Source organism: Paramormyrops kingsleyae, chromosome 16 (genome assembly GCF_048594095.1).
Source record: "Paramormyrops kingsleyae isolate MSU_618 chromosome 16, PKINGS_0.4, whole genome shotgun sequence".
Classification (NCBI taxonomy): Eukaryota; Metazoa; Chordata; class Actinopteri; order Osteoglossiformes; family Mormyridae; genus Paramormyrops; species Paramormyrops kingsleyae.
The window spans coordinates 22,913,101-22,936,686 of NC_132812.1; the positions used below are offsets into that span (position 1 = coordinate 22,913,101).

The 23,586-nt window shown below is 41.2% G+C and overlaps 1 protein-coding gene and 1 long non-coding RNA gene across 2 annotated transcripts in view; one reads left to right on the forward strand and one right to left on the reverse strand.

The window, feature by feature from the left end:
• Nucleotides 1-23,111, reverse strand: part of LOC111858306 (acid-sensing ion channel 4-A) — a 143,454-nt gene extending 120,343 nt beyond the window's left edge. Inside the window, exon 1 of the mRNA XM_023839961.2 lies at nt 22,504-23,111. Within this exon, the coding sequence (XP_023695729.1) occupies nt 22,504-23,100 (597 nt within the window). The 5' untranslated portion in view covers nt 23,101-23,111. The remainder of the gene's footprint in view (nt 1-22,503) is intronic.
• Nucleotides 3,716-11,144, forward strand: LOC111858307 (uncharacterized). The gene is made up of 5 exons (XR_002841556.2): nt 3,716-3,934; nt 4,061-4,209; nt 10,467-10,572; nt 10,733-10,936; nt 11,030-11,144. It is a non-coding gene; the product is annotated as an uncharacterized lncRNA (long non-coding RNA).
• Nucleotides 23,112-23,586: the final 475 nt, after the last annotated feature.

Sequence of the window (23,586 nt, forward strand, 5' to 3'; positions counted from 1 at the left end):
TGGATCGTTTCACCAGAAAGATACAATGGTACAATGATTCGGGGCCTGGTGTGGCTTTGATTAGAAACTGTCTCCCTGAGGGACGCGTCGCGTCTTCCTCCACTGCCCAGTTGGTCGATGATAAATTCCTATGCTCATTCTGGGAAAGACGGCCACTGTAACACTTCAAGGCTAGTTTGCTGGGCGGATGCCCCAACTTTGCAAATTGTCTAACAAATATGGCGCACCTCGTAATAACAGCACACACTATCAGGACTGAACACTTTCTTTTTTGATTGGTTTATCAAGAAGGCACACTATCATTAGAGAAAAAACGGTGGGAATTATATTTTAGTTTTAAGGTCCAGGGCATGAATTTCTGTATGAGTGTCCATGCATGTCTACCTGCATGAGGAAAAACACGGCTTGTTTGAAGTTCTGCATGAGCGCCCCTGCATGCCTATGTGCATGAGGAAAAACACGGCTTGTTTGAAGTTCTGCATGAGCGCCCCTGCATGTCTACCTGCATGAGGAAAAACACGGCTTGTTTGAATTTCTACATGAGCGTCCCTGCATGCCTATGTGCATGAGGAAAAACACGGCTTGTTTTTTGTGCACCCGCTCCGTCGTCAGGAGAAGCAGGCTGTCGCCTCGTGAGCGTCTGGGCTTTAACAACGGACGCAGTCAACACAGCCACGGCCATGAATGTCGATGACTGCAAGGTTTCCCTTTCGGCAAAAGACAAAGCTTTTTCTAAACCGGTGACACTCCCATCAATCTGAGTATCACACACGGTCTGCATGTCTCTCCTATGAAGCATAATTAGCACTGTTTTATAACAACTTATAAGCCCCAGTCTGAAATCCGGAGAAACACCAGTTTATGCAACCTATATACCTTAAACTGAAATTTCCACTACCAAATGTTTTCTGTTTAATGTCTGTTGCTGCTAAGCTATAAGTCAACAAGTATGTTTTAACAACTTGGCCCTAAGTTATTTAGTTGCAACAATTTTGACGATTCATTAATACTGAATTTCTGTTCTGCAACAAGATCATCAGCATAATGAACAGCCATTATGTGGCTGATATTCCATGTAAAGGTATAAAAATGTGGGTTTGATAAACCATTGTAATTATTGTGAAACTGTAAATATAATATGCCCTGCACAGTAAAGCACCATCTATTTTATAAGCCATAATATCCACAGAAATATTTTAGAGGTTCTGAGATGTACGGACTGTTAGATCTTGCAAGTCATGCAAAATTATTGGCAGGAGACTGAAAGCATTTAAAATCAATTGTTAGAAAGATGGGGAAAAAATCACAGTTCCTGAGCAGCTCCAGCAGGAATCCTGAAAAAGTCAGGAAATTCTTCAGCCATTCGATTGATACTCTCAGGCTGCTGGTGAAATGTACTTCTCCACCATCAGAAGTGGCATCTGTCTGTCTGTTTTCCCGGGGTGTGTTTTTGAAAGATGGATGATGATTATACACTGTAGCTCGGCTTCGATGGACAGCCTCGCCACCAGCTAGTGCCGTCTGGAGTGCCTCTGTTCCCCTTACCAGAGAACAGCTCTCATCAAACATCCACTCCTGAGAAAAACAGCCACTGTCCTGATAGCTGGGTCTCCATCTAAGTACATTTTGAGTTCCTCTGCTGATTGTCCCTCAAGTATATTCAGCTAATTGCCCATTTGATCACGGCTCCTTGACAGCCTTTTAGTGGCCATAGAGATCTTATGGCTAATCTGTGAAACCGGAGGGTGAGGATGAATCATTACAGCCGTTTCGCACATATTTCGATATTTGGATTCGAGGCTATAGATAAAGCAAAGTATGAGAACGTATATATTACAGACGTATCCCAAAGTCACCATTTATAAGTCACAGCATTCATATGGTTGTTTATTAGTGTGTGCAGAGTTCCCGCATGAAGGAGAAGTAACGTTTAAAACTGCATCATAAATGTTCAGCTGCTTCAAAGGCATGAAAGGACGGTATCAAAAGTGCATGTAACAGAAGTATACATTTAATTTCTGCTGAAGATATCGTTTCAAAATCTTCCTCCTTTTGTGTACTTTGCAATAAAATAAATTTACTTCACTTTTGACAGCCTTTGGAGAAACTTATAATACATATAACTGAAACATAGGCTATGAAATGTGGGTATTTTTTTGTACTTTAATATTTTGTTACATTGGTGTTAAATATCATTAACATATTTGCCTCAGTTACTTAATTGGACCTTTATATTAATTTGTTGTGAGTATCACTTCACATAATTGTAATAATGCCAGCCTTGGTTTTCTTGTATTGCTTAGCTAAATCTGAGTAATATGTTTTAATGGTATCTAACGGTAACTTTTTCAGAAACAAGACTGAACAACAAGTCAATTTCTAAACTTGGCACTCGCACATCCAGTAACACTGTGCCAGTCGTGAGGTAACTGAAGTTCTTCCAAATTGGCGACAATTTTAATGAGCGGCAGATTAGAAGTGGCTGGTCGTCTGGCGTCTCCTCAACATTCAATAACCGGATTCAATAACAATGGTTTTCTATAAGTGAATTTTCAGTCAATCTGCCCAACTTAAAGATGGCATGTAGGGTTCAGTTCTCAGGCCAATTGAAAGCTTCATGTGCATGTGACACAATGTATCAGACAAAGTCTGTAAAGTCCTGTACAATTGCTATATTAAGACACTGACAGCGTTCATCTACTGACTACATTCCTTTCATGAGATTTTCACCCTGTCACCAAACAAAATATTAAACAGGCATAGTATTCTAACCCCCATGATTCCCAAAAATATATCTGATTCCAAGAAGCTGCAAAAAGAAAATAAAAAATATAACAATAATGCTGTAGACTGATATTTCTGATTAGAAATATTATAATTTTGCCAGTCAATAGCAAATATTTTATGTACTTTATGGTGATGTGTGCCTTACACTTCATCAATCAAGGCAAAAACATTTTTTTCCAAGAAATATTTAAATTGACATAATAAAGATGCTAAATGAAAAACGCTGCTTAAATTATTACTTTAAATTTATGTCACTTCTGTTGATTAAATAAATGAGTACAAGATGTTGTCATGGTTCTTAGGCTGTCCTTCGTCTGACAGTGTTATTTATCTTGCAAACACAACATCTGCCTTGTGGCCAGATGCTCCCATTGCAACAAAAATGATACTTCTGTGGAGAAATAAAACCCGAATGGTGATTCAGAACTGCTGCTATCGATAAAAATGTTCCCGTCGTCCCCAGTGATTGCCCTTTGCTCCTTTATCTGCAAAACATCCCAGCAAACCGGTGTCACGCTATCCCACGATACACCGTGACCTGCATTGTGTATGGCAGGCGCAGCGGCAGACGGCGTTTAGCGGCAAGCAGCCGGGGGCTCTGGGGGACCGTCTGCCGGCGCCACCTGAAGCGAAGGCGCCGCTTCTGCTGACAACGGCTCTTCGATGGAAATATTAATAACTACTCGGAGATCAGAGCGAATAACAAACAGGTGGTCCCAAAGTATGGCGCTTTCCACGGCAATTTATCTCACATCTGGTGAAAAGCGTAGGTAAGTGACAGACGTGGCAGAGGAGTGAAGAAGGAGATATGAAGAAGTATTTTTCTGCGTGGCGTTCGAATGACGCCATTAGCTACCCAATACCAGCGATGGTCGATGGCTGATGCTGCTCCCAACTTTGCCTTTCCCAGTTCCTGAAAAAACTGCAACCTCATTATGTCAAGAAAGCTTGCCCTGTCCCGCACACAACGGCAGCGACTGACTTGTGCAAAGGAACCGCCGCACCTGTAGGGGGCGCCGTATATCATAGTGGGATTTAGACAGGCACATCCTGCAGCAAAAACTTTTGCCGCCCCAAACAGTGCGCAGCAACTGAAGCACGGTGTGGAGCCAACACCACTGCACCCTGATCATTTCACCCTAATTAGGCATGTTTACTTTGGCAATAATCACTTCTAATTTCACGCCACTTTCACTTGGAATTTAATTAAAAGGAGAATGTTAATTTACGCAATCCCCAACCATCTCTGTCTCCCACCTGTGCTTTAATACAGCACACAAAGGAAGATGGGAATCCAGGGCAACACTGAGTCTTCTTCATATTTCCACTGCTGGTGTAAGGTATCCGATGACAAAGCTGATAATGGAGACCACAGCGTGGAAAGACCTTCCAAGGAGGTAGAACGCTAGGAGCAGTCTGCAGGTAAGATAATTCATCTGTCTAATGGAACACAACCATGTTTCTTTAATTAAAAGCCTGGAAGTTCTCTTTTATTTTTATTTTTTTCCTGATGCATTGCCATAGCTGGTGCACTCGCTCCGCTAATGATGCAGAACAACATGCAAGCAAACACGGAAAATTAATGACCATGACAGAATTTTCTCCACGGTGTATTTGCTGGAGTCCTGGAGGTCTGCCTAGGTCTCGCTAAAAACATCACGGGTGCAGCCGTAGTCTTGCATCCCTCAGCACGTGCACGCTATAAATTTATTTGGAAGAAATATCAAAATCATGTGATGTAATGCAGAGAAGCAGTTTAAGGTTAAGTAAGCTTTAATGCATGCACAGCAAACTGAGATGAAAAAAACCAAACAAATCGAAAGACATCAGAATGAGGAGCACCATGCCGTTAGTTTAAGCCCCCAGGGAACTTTTCTGTTTTTAATAACCCCGGGCTGGACCGGGGGGGTGGGGGGTGGGGCAAAGGGGTGTTATCCCCACTGTGCCTGGCTCTGGCTCTCCCTCTACCTGCACTAATACACGTTTCATCTCCGCCTGTTTATAATCCACAACGAGACAGTCAATAAATCTGCCATTCAGGCAGGGGTGGCTGCCCAGGATAAGCGTATCCCAGGACCAGAAACGTTCTGATTTCATTATCACAGGGCCACCAGAAGGAGTCACAGAAACGCAAAAGGACTATTCCTTCCAGGTCTGTGTCGGCGGGTCCCTCGCTGTCTGCCAGGGTGTGGAAGGAGCGCCTCCTGGTGTTTGGGTACTGTATAGCACTGGAATCACAGAGTGTAGCAAATGGTTGTGAATTGTCTATGAGTGCTGTATACCGGGCCATGTACACAGTAAAAGGGGAAGGTGTCAAATGATTTATGGGTGGTCCAGATGGGGCAAGCTTACAGCTCCTAGGGATACCCAAATGAACAGATGCGGTCCCATGTTCTGTTCTGTGGGATGTTGCAGAAATACATGTGCGGGTTGCGGTTTTTGCTGAGTCATATCGGAAACGCACAATGGTTCTGCACTGTTCCTCGAGTCCGTGTCGGTCTGTGTCGGTGGGGGCAAGGCTGAATGAGTAGGATATGGCGAACAAAGCATAAACATTCAGGCGGGGGCCCTCTCACCCGAGCCCACGCCGCGTCGAATCCTGGGTGGGAGCCTCTGATTGATACTTTCCATAAGTTCGATGGCTCCCTGTTTCTCCCCAGGGCCTCTCTGTGCTTTCCTGTGATCAATCACGCCACGCTCACACTTCCTCACCGCAATGTGACAGGAATACCGTAAAGGTGATCTATGTGTGTATGCGTTAAGTAATTATTAAGTGCTCAGCCCCACTGATAAATCATTGGCGCTCTCCCTTCCACAGCCCCCCCCGCACCTCCATCTCATTCCGGTGATAAGAGCAAACATGGGCACTCATTGTTTCATTTGGTCTCAGACCTTCCGGGCCCCCTGCCATCTGGACCGGGGCCCGAGGGCCGAGCCCGAGGTGAGAGCACGAAGCTTTCAGCCAACGCAAACACAAATGAAACCTCAGCCATCGATCGGCTGCAGGCTATCGACATGAAATATATCTTTCATTCCATATACATCCATCTTCCTTAGCAGCTGATGCAGTACAGGGTGATCCAGTCCATCTTAGGGCACATACTCACACACTACTCTGCACAGACACCGATGAACATGTAAGTTCCACAAACACAGTGTTGGGGAAGGACTCAAACTCCCCAACCCAGAAGGTATGAGGTCACAATGATACCTAGTGAGACACTGTGCCACCAAGTAGTCCCCCCCCCCCGCCCCCGTATCCATGGTTTCAGTAACCGTGGTTTCAGTAACCGTGGTTTCAGTAGTCCAAGGTTTACCGTGGTCTGAAAAAAATTGGAAAATGGGTAACAATATGTTTTTTCATTGTTCCTTCGTCCTTTGAGGGGTATAAAAAGCATGATCTTGAGAATTAGGCCAGAAAGATCTGAATCCCTTTCATTGGAGACAGTACTGTATTATGCTGTATAATGAACGATGTACTGTACTTTATTACTGTATTTAATGTTGGTAATATCTGTGCATAATTGATCAAGTACCATATGCAAGTACACGAAAATCATGTTGTATATGGGGTCCACTAATGGTTCGTTATTAATGACGGTTTGGCCTATCCAGTGTAGGTCTTGGAACATATCACCCATGGTTACTGGGGGATTACTGCAATTATCCATTGTGATAAAAATTTATCTGACTTTCCATGCATGATGACTGGTTGTATTTAGTTCACTTTTATTACGAATTTTTCTAAACCTTCTGTGTTTTACCTTTAACAAATTTCAGTAATATGTGTAGTATATGTGGAAATATATGCTAATGCTGTACTAATATGGAATCGTAAATCTATATATCAGATTAGTAGAATGTAATATTTGAAATGATAGAGACTATCATTTGCTCAGAAATTACGTTACCGGAACAGTAATAACAGGCCTCTTTGGCGAAGTTGATTTTAAGGCAGAAAAGAAATAAATAACTATGAAAAGTCTGTTCAGACATTTTTCAAATACCAGCTGGCCTTTTATTGGACGGACCAATCCATGACATCAAGCCATGACTATAATTATCTGTTAAAGTGTTTCATTCATTGGCACGTCCGAGAAGGGCCAATCCTGACACGCTTTTTTTTCCTTTGTCACCAGCTGTCCAAGGGGTGCTTTGAGCCCACCTGTTTTGACTGCTTGGCTCTGCTATCTTTCTGTTCTCGGGTGGGGGGGGGGGCGACACGAGGGCCAGCCTTCTGCTCCCTCTGTCAGCCAATCCCACAAGCCACCCGGGAACGCGCAGGCGAGCCACGCAGCCGGTCCTCGCTGACACAAACTAGCCTGAAAAATAACTTCTTTTCAATTGAGCAGTTGGGTAACTACACAATAACTGCACTGGGGTTGTGTACTTCAGTAAACTTAACATGAGGTGCGACACACCCACCTCCTGCACGGGAGTAATCATTAAGCTGTCACCCCCAGCTTTGGAAGACGCTACTGGGGATGGCATCTTATGTAATGTCTAGAGGTAATAATGCAGCCAACAGAGTAGAACAATGTCATTTTATTTATGCAAACGGCTAATGCGCGGTAGATTTTCCTCAAGGCGCACGGAGGCACGATTAGCGGAGTGAAAAGTATTCATCTTTAATATTCGGCTTATGACTGCAGGGGACTTTTCTCCACCATCAGTCCCCTAAATGTATTTGAACACGATGGTCCTTGTGAATTTTACCACAAAGGACAGAGCCAGCAAAACGTAATCCGTCCTTAATGGCAGCAGTGCCTGCTTCATAGAGCCATTCAGATGAGGAAGCAAATCTGTATGGATCTCAGTCTCGACTTTAGGCCATAGTTTCAATTCCATATCAAACTGAACCAAACCAATGACGCAATTATAGCGATAAAAATAAATACTGACCCAACCCAATAAGCAAATATCGTGGTATGTATCACCATGAAATATATGTAACAAAAGTCACATCACTGGTCATTTTCATCCAAATCTATTTTAATAGAAATATTAATATTAAAATACAGGCAAACTGTAACCTGTTATGTACTGTCAGGAAAAAGTACAATTACTCACTGGGGTTACTAATTAGTCACTGGGGCTGAGCCCTCTAGGGTCTGCCAATTGTATGCTAGCTGCAGGTAAATGTACCTCTTAGTCTAATTTGAGGTACAGAAATAGACAGAAAAATGATTGGGGGTTCATTAATGTTGTTTGTACCTTGTGGGAAAAAAATTGTACGAGTACTGAACCCATTTTTCTGACATCCATAGATGTTTTTTTTCCATTTTTCTTTAGGGCTCAGCCGATGTGTCTGCCCCCAGTGGCCTGTAGTTTAACACATTTACACAGCTGCATATTTTAGGGGAGCCAATTAATAAGCTTTAGCGAGATAATAAACACCTTCTGCCTACCCAGGTCAGACCAATCTGGGTTGTCGGGAAACACTTGTCGTCCATCTGCCACACCGCACACGCTCACAGCGGCCTGCTGGTCCGCTGGAAATCAGGGAGGTCATTCATGAGCGGCAGGGACAGGCAGCGGACCGGGTGCATCTATCCAGAAAGAGCGACCACCGCCATTTACGCTGCAAAAGAATCACAGCTCACTATGTAGAGCCTCTCCCCCCCCCCCCTCGCAAAAAAAGATACAAATGTGTCTTTACAAAATGGGAGGGGGGTCACGGTTTCAGAAAAGCCAGTGGACCGACGGAGGATTCATCCCTGCAATACTGATGGTATATCCAGTAGCTTGCAACTTCCCCATTTCAGACACCAAATATAACTGAGATTAGAAACCTTCGGGTGTCCACATCCCACAGAGCCAAGAGTACTTCCTTGGCTCTCGGGGACTGAAAACTTCCACTCCATTAATTGCCATGGTAACACTTAATTTAAAACTCTCACCTAAAATGCATTACAGATACCCTCATAATGCATTATAATGGTCGGTATAAGAATTAAGGATGCTTTGTACTGCATTACAAAGGTATCTATACTGCATTATAGATGAGAACTTCATAGAGTTTTCATAATGCATAATTAACATGGCTATAATGTGTTGTGCCTTTTTATAAATATTTATTGATTAGATTAGATTAGATTAGATTAGACTTTATTAATCCCACAACGGGGAAATTCTTTGAGAAAACAGCAGCAATACTGAAAAAAAGACAGTACAAAAAAAGGACAGGATCCATAGGATCAGCAAAAAAATAACAATACAGATAATAAAAACAATAGAAAAACAATTTCTAAAACTGTAAAAATATATAAGTAAAAATGTAAGAAAAAAGAGACATATACACAATGCTAGGTATATGGATAGCAGCTGCTGAAATATATATATATATATACATACACACACATATACATATATATATACACACATATGTACATATACAGGGATTATATATATATTGATTGATTATGTGGTCACTGCAGTGATGTGTTGTAAAGTCTAATAGCTGTGGGGAGGAATGATCGACGGAAGCGCTCCTTCTTGCACTGAGGGTGTCATGTTTATAATGCTTTATGAATGCATTATGATGTGTTATGAATGTGGTAATAGATTCTTCTAGTTATGAATGTGCTAATAGATTCTTCTAGTTATGAATGTGCTAATAGATTCTTCTAGTTATGAATGTGCTAATAGATTCTTCTAGATTCTTCTAGTCATTCATAGAAAGAGTTACCATTGCCACTTTTAAATTTAATAATAAATCCAGTTACAAAATATAAAAAACACTGAAACTCCCCTATAGCTGTGCATCCACAGAGCACCCATTTGTGGTACTTTTTACTGAGGTCTTTCAGTTTGCTAATGTACCTCCTGGATAGCCGTATATTTTATGTTCAGCTGTTAAATAATGTGCTGCAATAATTTCCTAAAAATATAGCTGGAAAATTAAGATCAGCCTATTAAAATAACTGATTTTCTCTGCGAGGTATAGATTTTCATATATCTCAAGTTAACCCCATAGCTATAACATTCACTTTCATTAGGTCAGGAATTTTTATGCAAATACTGTATAAGGTAGGAGGACATGTCATATTGAAAATGAAGATGGTACAGTGGACATCCAAATTTAAATTAAATATAGCCTTTATCAAAACCTCGTGATGCTCAATGACTCCAATATACTACGCAGAGTTACAGTCAGCTCTGATTTCCTCTCTATATTAATCCATTTAGAAGTGGAAATGAAAATTAACTAAGCATGCAATAAGTTTTGTGTGGGGCTGCTCTCTCTTCATGTGAGGAATGCAACATTCAATACAAGTTTGGAGTCATAAAATATAGGGTTATTTTCCACAACGGAGAGGTAAATCATAGCAGAAGTTTCATTTGTGATTAGCGTAGCCACACTGTACATCATGAATTTACTAGACACATTGGTAAATAGTAATTGGTTTGTACTTTCCTGGTTAGAGATCAAGCCTAGCCTTGTTCTTTTTCATAATCTGCCAACTGGAAAATAGACTTGATAGGTCTGAATTGTAAGAAGGACAGGGAACCGAAATGATCTATCGACTTTGAATATGGATTGGCCAGGCTGGAATCCTTGTCAGAGACTTGGAATGATTTTTTTTGTGGATTTATTGTTTATTACTTTTGCTGCACATTTTAAACAATGGATGTAGAATTTAAGTGAGCTGCACATTTCATATAAAATGTTTTTCCAGTTTTGTTCAATGCCTTCATACCAACCACTTCCCAGCGGCACAGAGCAGCAGCGAAGACCGACATGCCTGCTGGTTCCTGTGTTCTTACTGTGACCCATCTACTCTGGTGAGTCACCTGTCTGTATGTAGGACAAGAAACTTTAAAGTGGCTGAGCCACTTCAGCTCTTTAAAAGGCTCCTTAGAACCAACATAAGACCTTCAGGAGGACTAAACATATATACACTACATATAATGTGTGTTTGTGCTTTTTTCATTGGTACCAAAGGACCTTCGCAGCATCTTCAGAGGCGAGACATTAGGTCAGAAGTGACTGATAGACTATGACAGTCCAAGCTTTCATGTAGTGCTCTTCATAGACAGAGGGATGGATCAGCTACACCAGCTTCCACGCATTTCCATCCATCTCCCAGTCACTTATTTAGTGCTGGGTTCTCAAAGGGGACCTGGAGTCTGTCCCCAGCAGCACAGGGTACGGGATGCCAGTCCATCACAGGCCACAAACGCACACTGTGGACCATTTATAGATATAAAGCTGTTAAACTCCGTTCTCTTTGTGCTGCAGCTGGAAAGAGAAGCAGAAGAAGCAAGCCCAGACACCCCTGGAGGAGCGATGCAGCATGGCGTCCACAATGCATCCATTTGTATAAATAAACGGTTCCCAACCCCGTCCTTCGGAACCTTCAGACAAGCTACATTTTTGCTCCTTCCCAGCTCGCCAAGGACCAGTTTGAGAAACACTGGTACACGGTGTGTCCCCCCCAAGCCCCCACCAATTCTTCCTGCATTCCCAGGTCCTTCCTCTTCTTTCCACACTCCCTTTCTCCATTTACTTAATGGCTAGAAAACACACAGACTAAATGATGTCATCACTAGTCCATTTCCATGGCGATTCTAATGACGCCAACCGGATGATTATGGAACACTGATGCAGACAGTGTCCATTAGATAGAGGAGGATGTCAGTGATGTTACCCCCCCCCCCCAACCTCCACAAAAAACTGTCATTAGCCTCCATCAAACACAATTATAGGACAAAACCTGTATTATCACTGCAGTGTCGACATGTTCGTTTCAGCACAGCAAGTCAGCCATCAGCCCAGACAACTTCTCTCTGACACAAGGCCCGCCATCGGAGTGTCACACAGTGTCCACATGTCCTCATTTTGGTCACATGGGTCACTTTTGGGTTCTCTAATCTCCTGCCACATGATACACCGGGCAGGGTGGGTTGATGAACTTTAACTGGTCTGCAGTGTTTACCTTGTTACCCTGTGCTTCTATATTCCCTTCAGGAAGCCCAGAGATATTCTTAATATAAATGGATTAATGGTCACTTGCCCAGAAAAAAAAAATATTATTTTTTTGAGGTCAATTGTAGCAGAAATATTGAAGCAGGATAACCTGATATGTTATTTGGCTAAATATCACTATGGATTCTACCCTTCAAAATAAAATATTTTGGGCACCTGAATTTATGGGCATTGGTGGTGGAAGCGCACTTGTAATTGAAAGGTTGCTGCTTTGAATCACTGATCAGCAAAGCACCACTGAGGTACCCTGAGCAAGGTACCACCCCCAAGCACTGCTCCCCGGGTGCAGAATTAGCTGCCCCCTGCTATGTCATAATGTTGCATATAGGTTAAATGTACCGATTTTGTTGTTGCGCAGTGGTGTGTCAACACTGATCTGAAACTACTGGTATTGTTAACATTTTTTGGGGACAGTCCAGTACTTAATTTGTAAATCAGAATGTGCCAGAACACGAGGAGCATATGAGAAGGGAGGGGTACCAAACAGGTGCAGGTCCCGGAAGGCGTACTGTGCAAATCACCGTGCGGAAAACATCTGCAAATTTAAATATATACAGTACTTGTTTTTTATGTTATTGTTTTTTATTTATTTATTTAACCAGAGAGCTGCTGGATCTGTGCAAATAAGTCCTGGAACATAAATAGTCAAAAACAGAGAGGTCCCTAAATGCGATGCGGAAAGAACCAACACAAACTAAGCACTGACACAGCCTATTATACACAGAGGTGGACATTTCAGGTCCAGAAAGTAAAAATCCAAACCAGGATTTTATTTCAACCAACCAGTTGAGTATAAAGAGTAGCAGTCATATAGTACTCAACTGGTTGGTTGAAATAAAATCCTGGTTTGGATTTTTACTTTCTGGACCTGAAATGTCCACCTCTGATTATACATTTGTTACTTATACAAGTTCACTAATAGATTTATTGTGTATAATGTAAATAATGAATGAACTGCTCCAAAAGTTTGAAAAAGCTGGAATTCAAGTAAACTACATTTGATTAATTCAGCATACAGTCTGTTTACTTAACTATTATTACAAAACACAATCCATTATGAACCAATACAAAGACAAAACAGGGCAAAACACCAGTAACGGCGGTCATGGTAAACACAACTCAACCAGAGCTAGCCACAGAAACCATAAATAACAAGCACAATAACTGACAGATTAGGATATAAAATGTGTTACTCTACCTTATACCATGGTACGCCTACGAAAGGTTATGTACAATAGCTGAATGATTTCTAATGATTATTAAATGAAAACATTGTAACAGACTACATAATTATACATACAGTAAGCGTAAAAATATTGAAACTTGTTTTATTTTGTTATTAAGTACATGTTATTAACTACAAAATGAGTTTTTGAAAAATTGGTTTGTGCACTTTGCTGGTTGCAGAACAGGCATTTGAATATAAATATTTGTTATTCTTCAGTACAAAAAATTATTAGGATTTTTTGTTATCCAAATCAATATCCAGATGTTTCACAAAATTCTGCAGAGCAGTTTAGCATGAATATGAATCTCGTATTTCATAACCCTAAAAAGGCTTACATTAACTCAATAGATTTTTCCTAATTTTATGCTATTGCATAAATATACAATAAACGTAAAGGGTTGCTCTAAAAATCAAATTCATACACAAAACGTTTTGTCCTGTAAAAAGACAAACAAATGGCACAAAAAGCAGGAAACAAATTATTGACTTTGTTTTGGTTATAACTCAGAAAAAAGTACAAACGGTTTGTTGAATTCAAATAAAAACTAATAGCAAATGACATTAAATGATCTTTGATTTTGAAAACGATTCATAGCACATTATTTGATGCTTCAACTAAATTAATTCATTTTTTTCAAAAATAAACACTTTGATTTTGATACTTGCAACATATTCCAAAAAAAAGTTCAGACAGTAAAGCATTTGCCACATTGTGATATTGCCTTTCATTCTCACAGCACTTAACAAATGCTTAGGAAGTGAGGACACCAAACAATAGTGTGAGGTCTTTGTTGTCGCATTTGGCATTTCAAACTGTGCCATACATTCTTAGTTGGGGACAGGTCCGGACTGCAGGCTGGCCAGTCACACGCCTGCGACCTCTTCCTATGCAGCCTTGCCTTTGTAATGCACACACAACGTGGTTTTGCATTGTCCAGCAGTCCTGAAGATAGCATATGTTGCCCCAAAATCGTTATGTGCTTTTTGGCAGAAATGGTACCTTCACAGAAGTACCAGTTACCCAGCGCACTGACACAACCCCAGACCATGACAGACTCTGGCACGTAGACTTGTTGCTGGTGACAGTCTGGATGGTCCTTTTCTTCTTTGGCCCAGAGGACAAGATGTGCCTTTCTTCCAAAAAAAAAAAAAAACCTGAAATGTTGATTCGTCTGACCGAAATGCACATTCCCACTGTGTGGTGCCCCATCCCAGATGCAGAGAAGTTAAGAGATTCCTTAAATGTTTTATTTATACTATGCATTGCTGAGGGTGAAATACCCAAATCCTTTCCGATCTGTCTGTGAGAAACATTGGTTATAAACTTTTGAATGATTTTCTCACATAACCGTGGGCAAATTGGTGATCCTCGGCCCATCACTGCGCCCAAAGCACTACACCTTTCATAGATGCAGCTGGTACACCGAAGCACAATTACAGTCACAGTTAAACATCATCGCTTTTCTTTTTTTGACTCATTATTGGCCCTAAATTGCCCCCTTCCCACTTTTTAGAAATGGAAAACCCGCAATGGAAAGAATGGATGTCTATTTCCAAAAAAATTGAAGTTGACCAGACTAAACTTTAAATATCTTGTCTTGTTCTTAATGGATTGCGAGTTTAAGTGAATTTAGAAATCACTGCTCTCTGTTTTTATTGGCATTCCACACAGAGAGGAGACCCCCCCCCCGCCACCCCAGTCAGTGAAATGTACCTTGAAATTTATTTCCAAATCATTTTTTTCCAATGTAGGAATTGTTAAATCAGCATGGAAATTTTTCATAGACGCCGTACCAATTTCAAAGGTTTATAACAACAGAATGATTTGCAAAAAATTCATGTGAGCATTTGCAGAAACACTTTACTTAAAGCTCTTTTGTATAATGCATTATAGATGCCTTCATACCACATTATAATGGTATAAGCATTAAGGATGCTTTGTACTGAAGCTATCTATAGTGCATTATAGATGAGAGCTTCATAGAGTTTTCATAATGCATTATAAACATGGTTATAATATGTTGTGCCTTTTTATAAATATGTATAGCTATGTTTACAATGCATTATGAATGCATTATAATGTGTTATGAATGTCTTAAATTGTTATAGACATGGCGTTCACAGAAAGTGTTACCGTGCTGCTTTTTGGGTCTGATGTCTGTGAGTTGAAGGGTTTATTTAATGCAACCTTTAAACTGTAGCATATGATCAAGCAGGCCTTTGGCAGGGGTACGCCTATGTTCTTGAATGTAGCTTGAGCTCCTTAGTCCTCGGCCGTAAACGTAAAGGCATGGAGAGACTCGCAGCCGATTAAGCGGGACAAGCCAAGCGGTCCGGTCAAGTCGGGAAATCAAGCACGGCTCACTTTTGGGCTGGTACTATATGAGTGACATTTCACTTGCGATCAAGGTTCAGCAGGCAGCATTATGCAGCTCATTAAATGCCATTAGTGGGCAAATTTAATCTCCTCTTGACTCCGTTGGTGCACAAAGGACTTTTTTTGGCATTACAGCCGTAGCATGGGAAGTGCATGGTTAATGAGGGTGAATGCCATCACCCAAATGGCGCCTGCAGGGCGGCGCCAAGCATATCCACTGCCAGGGGTTACAGGATAAGATCTGAATCTAATTATGAGCCGACAAAACTGCTGATTAATGCCAGCAGGGCTTAGATTGTATAATATGCGCACGACTTTCATCAACATCTACGTACAAAGCTAGCAACAATGAAGTCTAAAATAGATGGGGGAGGAAAAAAATAAATCAATATGCTGATTTGAGACAACATATCGTATGCACAGCATGCTGGGGGGGTATTTTATTTAGGGAGAATTAATGGCTTTTTCTTTCCAGGAATAATTGATTGGATAAACTATTAGAAAAGTATTAAAGCCAATAGTTAATAGTAGTGGATCTTTTCCTCTGGTAACTAGTTTTGTTGATAAATGCGTTATTAAATTGCTGCAGGTCACAGCTGTTAAATTTGACGGCTATAGTGTGCATCCAGCTTCAGGGAAATAAATTGGGCTGAAATCTTCATTTAATGATAGACTGTTTTGCAAATAAACAAATATTTGCCTTTCGGTTAGATGGATTTTATATTAATGACGGGTCGCGGTGGAAAAGGAATGTTTCTGAGGTTTAACTCTGACTGCGCCACAACAAGGTTTCGCTCTTTTCATGAAATGGTTTGATAAAAAGATGTCATAGGCGCACTTCCAAAGCTGATGCTCACAGTCTCTTCACCTTTACTTTCATAAATCAAAACTGCTTCTCAGAGTCTGCCTGATGTAGACAAAAGTGAAGATTAATATCGCTCAGGTTTTTTGATGAAGTAGCTGAAATTAAGTGTTTTTTTTCTCCCTGCATCATCAACCACAGTCATTCTTGTTTCTCTTCTGGGGTTATGAATATAAATTTTTAAGCTTCCTTCAGTATTCTCAAAGAGGCAGAAGTCTGAACAGGCCTCAGTGTCAAGCAGAGGCTCTTCCATAACAGAGTTACACCTTAACTCACCGTGATCTTTCCCATTTGTCTCCGAGTCAGTCCTACGCAGCTGTGAATTATGATGTGGTAATGATACCACAGCATTCATAACAAGGAGATAGAAAGCAAGTGCGGCTCTTGGGGCCCATTTCCGTAATAAATGCCCACTTTAATCACTTTTTGTCTCTACGGAATACCTAACTCAGACAAAGGAACATATGGATGTGTAAAAAGCATTCTGTCGTTCACCCACCAGAACAGACCTAATGTGAGGCCATCATCCAGTTAAAAACTGGGCACGCTAAAACCGATTAGCCGCATTTAGCTCCCATCGCCCTGGGCCTCCGGTTGGGCACCCGTTTTCACACACACGTGGGTTAGGGAGGCCAGATCACCATACGTCAATTAAAGTCGCTTGATCACCACTGTGTGACAGAAATGATCTAGAGAGCAATTACCCCTCTGTGAGGCCGCAAGGTCACAGTGCGGACATGCTCTCCCCACGGCGCTAGAGCGGGAGACGTGTTCGGGTAAACGTGCTCTGCCTCCCCGCGACCTCGGAGGCCCCCGCAGGATCGAGGACGCAGCCGTGAAGACAGATATCCCTGCTTCGTTATGCAGACGTGAACAACCCGAAGGCATCTGAACTCCAAAGCAGCGCATACCCCTGAATCATTAGCCATCTGCTAGTGGACACTGCGCACACCTCCCAGCCTGGCATTTAGCTGCTGCGATTTACTGCCATCAGTGACACAGGTTTCGACGCATCCTAATAATACCCTCGCCACCTGAAAAAAAATAGTAAAATATTGGCATTTATAAGATAAATGTCCAGTGTCACTGGTGGAGTTTCGCTATATCCATTCATCCACCTTCTGTAACTGTTTGTCTGGCATAGTGATCGTGACTATGGAGGACATACTGGATGGGTTACCAGTGACGTTCATTACACATCATCTGAAACCAGCTTTTATGTATCTGTTGGACTTTTAACAACATACAGGAAGCTTTAATGGCGCATGGAAAAACATTGTCAAAAGTTTCAAGCTGTAATGCGTGACTGGACTGCGCTCTGGGCCCCAGAGCCTTGACTGCATCCTCTGTCATTCACGTGTCCTCTCCCCCTTCCCATTGTCTCGTCTCCACGGTACGCGAGCAAATCAGCTCATTGTTCGGCGGAAGAGGATCTCCGTGCCGTGCGGAGCCAGCCCCTTGTTCCGGCCTTGGCGGAATGCACAGCCTGGTAAGCTATTTGGCTTTGTCCGGGCCTGTTTTTTGTAGTAACGTGTTTGAAGAAAAGGAATAAAGTCATACCCTTGGAAGTGGATTTTAATGATACTTTGAACACAGAATGGCAACTTAGTCTTTATTATATTTGAACCAGACTGAGTTTTGCCAGCTTACATAAAATCAAGTACTTACAGCCACAATGGGCGTGAAAAATGAATATCATGTGCTTTTAATTTGATTGTTCTGATGTAAAATTATGTTGTAGATTGGCATTCATGTTGATTTACTGATATGTATGCATCACTGCGTGTCTGTGTTTACGTGCCTGTGGATTTTGCTTTCATTACGTTTTACTTGGACTCCTAACTACAGGATGTTGTGTAGGAAAGCCAACTCACTCTAGAAATTAGTTTCAGATTTCCATGCAACACATGAGATCACCATAATTTAGCACCTCATCAGATACGTCATTGGGAGGAGCAGAAGAATCATGGAGAAAAGGCTGATTTCAGTAAGTGAAGTTGCTCTTCAAACTCCTGAGAAAGATTACAGGTATTTGGACAGAGGAGCTCATCATTTATGACATTCAAAAGAGTTTCACCACAGTGGAACACAGGGTCTCCAAGAATATGACCACACTGACCAAGTCATATTTCAGCTACTACCCTCTCTATCTAAAACCAGTCATTTCTTTGGTTGGTTCCTGCCCAAAATCTCGTACCCTCAATAAAGACCCCCTCCTCCCTGAACCCTCCTTAAATAATTTATGGTATAAAAAATCAACTGGAAATGAAATGGGAAAATAGCTTCAGAACCAGTGCTGACTACACAGGATAGCTGATATATGTAATACATAAAAAACTTGACAGATTTTCAAGAATACATTACATTCCGATGCATCAATGAATCTCCAGGCATGACTCTCCTTTTCTCTCTCAGACAGTTTCATAAAGGTCAAGCGTTTTCAGTTTTTTAATTTAGTTTTTTTTAAATCTGTCTTTTTTTTTTTTTTTTTTTTTAACAAGGACAGCCCTTCACCAACGTAAAACTCACCAGTGGTGGAAAAAGTACTAAATTTTCATACTTGAAAATACAGATACCAGCCCCAAAATGTTTCTCAAGTAAATGTCATCCAGCAAAATACTACTAATAATACTAAATAAAACAAAAAATACCTGGTTTTAAATAGTACTTAAGCATCAAAAGTAACTATATATTTCAATCTATTGATCTCACAAAAAGCAACCTGTTTCTTTAAATTAATCAAGACTGATTTGAATATAGCATTTCATGTTACAGTGCGTCAAAATAAGGAAAACTGAGTCACAAGGGTAGATTTTATTCAGAAAAAAAGCAGTTGAATTTGCTGAGCATGCTGCCACAGGTTATTCTGTAGAAAGCGTAAGATCGATCTATGGGTCAGATTTAATAATGAATTATAAACATTTTCCTGCCCGGTGCTTTGAGACCTCTTATAACTGGTGCATGAGACGACTGAAACCCTCGTCCTCCACTATGGAAAATCATCCAATACAATCATCACCATTATTTCAATAGTACCTCTAGTGCTGCTAACTTCTAATTTTGATATAGATTAAATATCGGATGTTTTCGGTATGTTAACCAATATATTGTGCATCTCTACATACTGTTTGTTCCATCTTCATAAAGAGAGCAAGTAATGTAAAATAATAATAAGGAAGGAAATTGCTCAAGAATTGAGAGAAAAAATCACAATCTCCATTCTGAGTAAAAGAAAAAAATTCAGATATTACCTAGAGTCGTGTAGCCCTTAGGTGTGCTGCATGGAACAGTATATATTTTTTAATTGAGCAAGTAATGATGGTCGTGCAGACTGTGTTTGAGTAAAAGATAATTATTTGGTTCAGAAATGTAGCAAACAAAATAAGAGTTGCTTAAAACGCATAAAAGTACAGTGGTACCTCAGTTCTCGAACTCATTAGAACTCGAATTTCTTAAAAGTCGAACCAACCAGTTCGAAAACAAAATTACCTAGAACTCGATCTGAATCTCAGAAGTCAAACCGTGAACGGCGACCTAAGATAACTAAAGATACGCGCATGGAAATGAGTCACGGGGCAAGTCTCTCATCGGAAACAAAGGGTAATGCTTCAGTCTCAGCCTCGCATTCGCTGTGATAGCATTGTGCATGTTTACACTAGCTGAATACATATATTTAGACAGTAAAAATACATTTAGACAATGATAGACAGTAACAGTAATTATTATGATATAATAAAATACATTTAAAAATAAAGATTTCTTATTAATTATTTTAATATTAATAATAAACCATTAATACATTTAATTATAATAATATTGTTGTGCCCAGTGGAGACAGAACGGAGATAAAGGCGCAGACGTCAGGGTATCGGGGAATACGGGGTTTAATTACAGGTAAGGCAGGCAAAACGCAAACGGACAATACAATGACCGGACTGGGGAAACAAACTGAAACGCTGACTAAATACAGAGGACTAATAACAACAACCAGAAACAGCTGATCACACGGGGATTCCACACGGGGTTAACGAGGGGGCGTGGCACAGGGAAGGAGCAGACGATCGGGGCAGGACACATTGTTTTTACAAATACATTTATTTTCTTACTTTAAAAATTACTGTTTTGATAAATGTGCTTAGATGTGTTTAGTACAGTATCTGCTTTTCTTGTTTTGTCCGGTTTATTTTGTGTTTAAATAGGAATATTCTAAGTGTAAACTTTATTTGTGGAAAAAAGCACAAGTAATCATACCAGGAATAATTAGTGGTTTAGAATGGACATTTCGATTTTGTGTCATTTAGTAAATAATAAATATTACGGCCGGGGTAATCGGCTGGGCGTACAGCATAGTGGAACAACAAGTACACATCTGTCTCAATCCACTATTGGTGCGTTCTCTTTCCTCGTGATCTTGGCAGTCATCATTCTTGGAAGCCAATGTCGCAAGAGCGGTCTTGCCAAGACCACAAGTATAGTCTTTGCGTTCTTAGTATTGAGATTCACCCCACATCTCCCTGAAACTACCAAGATTACCTGACTGAGAAACGTTGACTTTTTACGTTGCTGTGTTGAAAAAATCTGTCCATTTACTCTTACAAAAGTTACCTTTTTCTTGTTTATCTTCTTTTCCTGTCTGTGTGTTTTGATCATTAATGAAGACGTCATCACAGCATCTCCCAACCTGAGTTACAAGTCAAACAAAGCTTCCAGTGTGCTTTAACCTAAGTCAGATAACAATCCACAATGGCCCATAGAGAGTTCCAGAGTGATACACTTCTTGTCTACTGCTACTTGATCAATGATGGTGTCAGCTTGAGAGGACAGCTCCATTTCGTAGTGTCACCACTGGGGGAAATAAGAGCATACACAGGAAATTCGCAACGTTTATTTGGTTCACCAGATCTTAGGTGTGTTTTCAGTCTCCTCCTGCACGGCGATAGCTACAGCTGTATGTTACTCTCGAGTGAAATATCAGAAGATCTGCTAGCGGCAATTGGCGATGTCACCCTCCCACTGACACGCAGGGCACGACCCAAAGGCGTCGGTTACATAGAAATGCCTTTAATGTAATTATGTGTGGGTACCTTTCCTGTATTTCATTATTAGTTACTGCTTTGTTAAGGCTCACAGAAACCCATGACCAGAGTTGTCGTGCTGTCGGCTACCCTCATCAAAATGTCCTACAAATAATCACAATAAAACCACTGTTTTTAGAACTGTTTGCACAGGCCACGAATCCATTGAATGGATTCCAGTATGGATAAATTGAGTATTAGGATTTTTCTTGCAGATTCTGCATTTTATTTACAACCAGAGACTGAGAAATGATCCGCTGGTGAAATCCACACTTCACTGCGGCCGCAGATGGTTACAGAATAATTTATTTGAAATAGGACCTGACAAGTATTAATAACCAGTCTTCTGAGTGTAACACGACTTAAGTGTGATACATGTCCACTTATCAATAAAGCACATCCACTTCCAAAGTGAAACACCATAACGCCATAAGCCTTACTTATACACTGTTTCTATAATTTAAGCAATGATAATAGCATCACTAATAAGTGCAATAAAGCAAAAGTGGTTTAATTTCAGAAATCACATTATGAGAAGGCAAAATGCGGGGAAGATGTTTATTGCTTTGGTTCTTCTTCAATGCAAAGCATTACACTTGTTGCTCTCCTTCCTCTAAATAGACATTTGCTACCCACTGTTTTCTAAGCGGATGAGAGCAGGTGAAAGATTTGCTTCACACTAGGCATCAGTCATGTTAGAAAAAAGAGGTCCCTGCTTTAAATTATACCATTTATTTACTGTGAGCATCATAACTGCCCACAGCAGAGCATTTCTCAGGCAGTCTTCCACTTTTGACTTTTACAAGTTTGAAAAAGACAGGTGCGGTATGGTCCATGTGAATGCCTTTTAAAATAGCAAAGGAAAAAATATGTGACTTCAAACGGACTCTATTTCATGCTTTGATGTTCCACTGGTTCCATTATGAATAAAAAACAGAATCTCCATAAAACTTATCTGAAGCAAGCTTTAGCTTTCCCTTAGATAACAGGACCTACAAAATGGATGAGGACTACTTTGCTTCTGTGAAACTTTAATTGCGACTCATTTTAATGTCTTTTCGTTTCGCATTGTGCAGAGACCAAAGTGTATATTTCCAGGTTTTCATACATCTTACACACAAGGTTTGCCCCCCTGGCAAACACATATGGGAAAGGATTAAAATCAAAGAGGAAAGGATTACTCACGGTATTAAAGTCTTCACGCACACATTCATCATTCCCGAAGTGGCAGGACTTCACCATGTCCCACAGGTCGTGTGCCGTGCGGTTGTAGAGTTCTTCCCAGTCGAACTTACAGTCGCCTTTCTCTTGCTCGGTGATGGAGTGCAGGTGGGTGAGCATCTCCAGGTGGTCTTGGTGGACCAGGTCGCTGAGGTTCACCTCGGCCGTCTCCGATAGCGACCACAGCTCCCCGATGTGATGGATGTCACACCTGTTGAGTCTGGAGAACCGAGCTCTGTTCACGTTGCAGAACGTGATGGCTGGGAAATCCATGTCCGGAGCCGCTACCTCTTCTAGCTTGGTGATGTGTGGATACATGAAGTAGTAGCTGATCAGAGTCACGTAGTGGTAGACGAGGAAGGAAAGGCTGCCACAAAAGGCCAGCGTCCAGAGGCAGCGGCGTACGGAGCAGGACCTCGGCCCAACCACATGCGACAGACCATGAAGAGAGGACTGCCCTGCAAACTGGGCCAGAGTAGGCACACCTGGTTCCTCACTGGCCCATTCTGGTTCATTGTTCCAGTCCAGGACGGCTGTGTCACCCTTAATAGTCGACATCATGCACCCAAGCTTGAGGAGAATTAATACAAGGCAACAATCGGTGAGGCTTTATAGAAGTAGCACTGAGGCGTGGGCGGAGCCACTGAAAAACGACAGGCGAGGCGTCACCCAAGACATCTCACTGACAGCAAGAACTTCATGAAACCCCACATGGGAATAAAGGGTTTCCAGTACAATGCATCGCTGCCAAATCAAAGCCAAGACGTGCTCTTCCATTGCGGTGCAAACATGAGCAAGGATTTCCCTCTAGACATGGATCGATTAAAATGAATGAGTAGGAAATGAACAAATACCACATAAAAGCTTTTCTCTTTGGGACGGCAGAGTGCAAAAAACGCCGAGGCGTGAGGGTGGAGCTGAAATGGCCCGACATAATGGCTTTCAGGCCCTTTAGCTCACAATAAATGGCACATAAGTTAATTGATCAGTATGCTGGTTTGCTGCAAGCTGGTGCATCAGAAAAAAGCATCAGTATGAACCTGAGAG